This window comes from Pundamilia nyererei, unplaced genomic scaffold (genome assembly GCF_000239375.1).
Source record: "Pundamilia nyererei isolate P.nyererei 1_Seehausen unplaced genomic scaffold, PunNye1.0 scaffold00473, whole genome shotgun sequence".
In the NCBI taxonomy this organism is placed as follows: Eukaryota; Metazoa; Chordata; class Actinopteri; order Cichliformes; family Cichlidae; genus Pundamilia; species Pundamilia nyererei.
The window spans coordinates 51,522-57,104 of record NW_005187874.1 but is presented as its reverse complement, the minus strand read 5'-3'; the positions used below and the strand labels follow the sequence as shown (position 1 = coordinate 57,104).

Below are 5,583 nucleotides of genomic sequence, written 5' to 3'. Positions count from 1 at the left end.
GGTGAGCGTGTACCCAGCAGCATCCAGAGCCCACCTGGAGGGGAACAGCTCCCTGCTGTGTGTGGCCTCAGCCATGTTTCCTCCTCTGGTCCAGTTCTCCTGGAAAAGACAGAAGAAGAACGGCGGAGAAGCGGAGGAGCTGCCCCCTGCTGAGGGAGAGCAGCTGGAGCTCAGAGAGGCGGGACATAGCGCCTCCATTTTAGTGGTTAATCGGGATGATCCCTTCACATACATATACAGCTGTCATGTCAGACATCAGGGAGGCACAGTGGAGGCCCAAACACAACAAGGTAAAAAGATTTGGCGACAGGACATCATTGATGTAGCTTTGTAAATTTGACATTTTCAAATCTGAGGGCTGATATTTCTTAAAGCATTTTATTGCTTTTCTGTTTCAGAGCTCCTCTCTTATGTTCTCCAGTCTCAGTGCAGGGTGAAGCTGCTCTGCCTGCTGTACACAGTGCTGATAGTGAAGAGTCTGGTGTACTGCTGTGGACTCTCTCTGCTGATGATGCTCACAAACAAGGGAGCGTCCACCAACTGCACACATGCTGACTGCTTTCTGATTGGCATCTTTCACACTCAGATTTCCCCACATGAGCAGGCAGACATATAAATTAAGTTGTGGCTGGTAAAATCCATCCATCTTCTTCCTCCTGTTCGGGGCCGAGTCGCAGGGGCAGCAGCTTAAGCAGAGAAGCCCAGACCTCCCTCTCTCCAGTCACCTCCTCCAGCTTGTCCGGAGGAACACCAAGGCGTTCCCAGGCCAGCCGAAAGAGATAATCTCTCCAACGTATCCTGGGTCTGCCCCGGGACCACCTCCCGCTGGGACATGCCTGGTGGTTTGGAGAAATGTTTATCATTTATACCCTTCTCAAATATAACCACCTGAAACTATAAAATAGATATGCAAATATTAAAACAGTCGTTGTTTTAAAGTGTAAATCTTTCATATGGAGTCTTCTTTCTTTTGTATAAGGTTTTGTTTTTTTTCTCCGTCAGGTATGCAAACTATCAAAACCCTGCACAAAGACGGGGAACATACGTGTGCTATGATCATTATAGTAAAGAGCTGCTTGGTTTTTTTTAAGGAATGTACATTTTTCTTCTTGACTGATAACACAAGAGGAAAGTTTTTTTCTCTTTACATGACATTTGTTGCACTTTGTATAACAAGAAGGTGGCTTGTTCCCTTTTCCACCAATCCAAATGTAAAGATATATTCTTTCTCAGTTCTGGGTCCTTGTATAGTGAATATGTGAGATTTATTCTTACAATCACAAACTCGTTCTGTACAGATTCAGCACAGGTTTAAAAAAACATCATCTAGCTCTTGGAGAAAATAATGACGTTTTCAGTGAGCAGAGCAGTCCAGCACATCTGTGTTTGAACCAGTTATTCAGTTTCGGGTTTCAAACATTCAAAATCTTTTCCTCTTTAAACGTTACAGGAAAAGTAATGGTGCCTCTTGGCTTCACTCCAGGATCATGCAGCTGTGCCATTCATGTGGGTTGATGCTTGAAACCTACCGTAACAGTGTAGTTATTTCATGTAAAAATAAAGACTTGATTCTGATGAACGTGTTTCTCGTTTCAGTCTTTGATGCATAAAGACGTATATGAATGTAGCATTCACATATCAAACTTGCTCTCCTGCAGCAGACGGGCTGTGTGGGTTTCTGCTCTGCAGCCTCCACACCGTTAGCTGTGGCTTTCACTTTAATAACACAATGACAGTTACAAGCATGAACTCTGCTTCAAGAATGATTCCAGGAAGGATCTGTGTTCTTCACCTGTGAGAGAAACAGCTCAAATCCTCAACTCACAGCTGACAAATGAACTTATTTGAACTTTATCATTATACATGTGTAAATCCAGGGTGATGAAATGCACTGTTAATTTGGTTTCATCACAAAAGAAAAATACAAAATGTCTAAATATTATGTCACAGAATCATTGTTGGACGTTTAACCGAAGAAGTGGATAAAGACAATGACACTTGTAAAAACAGTCACAGAAGCCAACAGTTAGTAGTACATTGTGTCTTTGATCTGGTTAATTATTCAGACTTTTCATTAATTTAAAAATTAAATAGTAACTGAAAAAATGAAGTCTGTTGTAGTTGGGGATCAGTATTAAATGCAACTCTGAACATATAATCAGTTATCACATTTCTGCGCCTGACTCTGCTAATTGTAAAAATTATCAAATTATTTAGTCTGACCCTGGTGACATAATAGATTATAGCGCATGTGAAACGTGCAAGAATATCAATATTTTGAGCATCATTTTTAGTTTATTTAACCTTTATTTATACATTTAGTCCCATTGAGACTCATGTCTCATTTACGAGAGAGACCCGTTTCCTCCAAACATGAAAATGTTTATTTACTGATGAAATTTCAAACAGATGTGTTTGAACTCCTCTGTCAGCTGACATGTAAATGTTACATTTGAGAAACTTCTGTTTCTTCTTGTACGTTCATGTGAGAGACCGAAGCTCTAAGACAAAATATGCAGAATAAAATTTTGATTATTAAATCTTATTGATTTTCTGATGAACTGCAGTGAATTAAAACGGACAAAACATGAAGCAGATGCTGATTTTTATTATTTATAAAAACTTTTAGAATAGTCCAAGTAAAGAATTAAATGAACATGAATGTCAGGGTAAGTACAAAAAACCAAAAACAAACTTGTCCCCCTCCCCATAAACCCCCCACATTGAGCCACAACACATCGCTTTTATTTTCACCTACTAAGAGTGTGAGGAAACAGTCAGTCAGCATGTGTGCAGTTGGTGGACGCTCCCTTGTTTGTGAGCATCATCAGCAGAGAGAGTCCACAGCAGTACACCAGACTCTTCACTATCAGCACTGTGTACAGCAGGCAGAGCAGCTTCACCCTGCACTGAGACTGGAAGAGAGGCCTGTGGAGCCTGGAACTGAAACACAAAAGACGTGTGTTGTCCGTGTCTTTAAGGGGATTCACAGTGGAACAGTCACCAAGGCTTAAGGGCCTTTTTCTGGTTGACCCTCCACGTTCCCCCTCATGCTTCACATAGCAGCTGTATCTGTACATGTAGAGATCATCTGTATAATCTACTAAAATAGAAGTTGTCCGTCCCGCCTCTCTGAGCTCCAGCTGCTCTCCCTCAGCAGGGGGCAGCTCCTCCGCTTCTCCGCCGTTCTTCTTCTGTCTTTTCCAGGAGAACTGGACCAGAGGAGGAAACATGGCTGAGGCCACCATAACTGCATTAAGACGGCAAATCTGCTGTAACGAGTTAACGCGGACCACCTCATGCGTGGGGCTGCACGGCGTCAATGCGTTAGCACGGTTAGCTCATTAACGCGTTAGCACCGTGCAGCCCCACGCACGAGGCGATCCGCGTTAACTCGTTACAGCACTAGTTACAATATAACAACAATAACAACAATAATAATTTTACAGATGAAATATTTCACGTGAAGCTTTTGCAAACATTTATGTCTGAGGCTGAAATCAGTCTAATGCTCATCGTTGTGTTTAATCAAATCACTTTTACTGTCACATCACATGTGCTGCTGCACTGAATCAGCACATGTGAGTTTAATATGTAATCAATATTTAAATGATAGTTAATCTGAGCAGTTACTAAACCCCGTTCGTCGTGCTGCTATAGGCAAAAGAAAAAAACAAACTTTCACTCATTTGCTTTCTAAGGTGCATTTTGCTTTCACCAGGTTGAACCTTGTTTTACTTTCATTCTTTGGGGCATAGATTGAACACAGCGTTGGAAACCTTCCTCAGAGGTTCATGTCCACGTTGATGATGACAGCGTCACACAGTTTGACATGTTAGCTGCACACACATGATGTGAATTTGCTGTTTGACCACATCCCAGAGCTGTTTATTTCTACTTTACAATCATTACAGGTTAAACAATGTTCTATTCCAATATTGAAACACTTCTGTAGAGATTCCTCTCCAAATAAGACATGTGATCCAACCAAGATCAATAACAGTAGTGTTGCATTAGCTTCAAAGTTTATTGCAATCCAGATGTTTGGTATTATAAAGAGACACCTTAATTTATTAATATACTAACATTTACTAAAACCGAACCTCAACTATATTCAGTCAAAACAGTTTTTATTGTCCTGCGATTGAGCCACAGGAAGTGTTTCCAAACTTGTCATCAAAATACATTTTTTATTTTGCATCATTTTACAAGAGTTACTTACTGCAGAAGTTAATAAATGATTTTTGTTGTGTCTGTGATTTCTTGCTGACAGCTGCTGAAATATTAATGTGAAAAAGTTTCATTTCTGCAGCAACTTCTGATTGTGGTAATTAAGTCTGTGAGCTCAGTATGTTTGTGACTCTGAGATGGAGGTGAAACATGTGAAGCTGGGCTGTGGTTTACTGCTCTCTTCCTGTTTGACATCGGTTCATCTGTTGGTTTTTGTTCAGGCTGCAGGGATCATTTGTTATTGTGATGATCAGCTTTGAAACAGGAGCTGCAGTGTGTGGCTGCGTGAACAGGTTTAACTTTGTCTCTCTGAAGCTCACATCCATTCTGTTTATTCACATTGAGAAATCATCTTTCTGAGGAAGATTACAACTTGATTCAACTTGACTGTCGAGTTTATCTATGTTAAGAATCGCTGTAAAAACTTATTTGTCTGGTTTCTGGTACCAGAATATTAATCTTCCATCACGCTGTTCAGTCCGTCCTCAGCTGAAGGAGGAATTTTCTCCAACATTCCTGGTCAATGTTAAATCACCCTGAGTCAGCTCTGCTGCCACAGTAACCAGCACTGTGGACACACACACACACACACACACACACACACACACACACACGGTTGTTTTCATGGTCTTTGTTAAAATTGGATGTCTCCTGATTGGCTGGAAACACTCACCTGAACACAGAGAGCACAGAGCAGCAGCTGGGAGGAAAAGCATTTTGTGCAGTGGTGTTTCCTCTGGTGAACCTGGGGAGAAGTGGCGCTCTGATGCAGCTGAGGCCAAACAAGGACGAGCTGAAATGTAACGAGCCTTCAGACTTCCTATTGGACAAAAGACAAGACTGGTGGTGCTTATGTGCTTAAAATGCATTAAAATAAATGTGTTAAGTCTTTAGTAACATGATGGATTTGGAGAAAACAAGCGTCTATTTGACTGATTTAAGTTTAACGTCACAGTAAATAACTGGAAACGTTTTAGTAACCACATGTCAAAACACAGTTATGTTTTCAGTGTCTCACACAGCTGAATGAAATTAGCAATAAAAACATTTTTTCTCTGATCATTTTTTCTTTTTAATATCAACTCAAACTGACCTGCATGATTGAGCATGAAGACATATCAGTTGATACATTTTTTACAGACCTTTACAATAAATATACACTTGTTTGTTATTATTTCAGGAACCAATATAAATACAAATATAATATTAATATTTTGACTCTACTGTACTTTGTTATGCACAAATGTTCACAGTTTTGTTTTGTTATTTTAGGGACGACAACAAACACACTGTATGTTCACACTTTATAATATCTTCTGTAAATGCTCTTCTCAGTGGAAAATCATGGGTAAG

The 5,583-nt window shown here is 40.3% G+C and overlaps 1 protein-coding gene and 1 pseudogene across 1 annotated transcript in view; one reads left to right on the top strand and one right to left on the bottom strand.

The window, feature by feature from the left end:
* Positions 1-616, top strand: part of LOC102212799 (uncharacterized) — a 6,800-nt gene extending 6,184 nt beyond the window's left edge. Inside the window, exons 4-5 of the mRNA XM_005753870.1 lie at positions 1-290; positions 399-616. The exon at positions 1-290 is cut by the window's left edge and continues 43 nt beyond it. Of these exons, the coding sequence (XP_005753927.1) occupies positions 1-290; positions 399-616 (508 nt within the window). The remainder of the gene's footprint in view (positions 291-398) is intronic.
* Positions 617-2,774: 2,158 nt separating this feature from the next.
* LOC102212515 (uncharacterized) lies at positions 2,775-5,008 on the bottom strand (annotated as a pseudogene).
* Between the last annotated feature and the right edge of the window lie 575 nt (positions 5,009-5,583).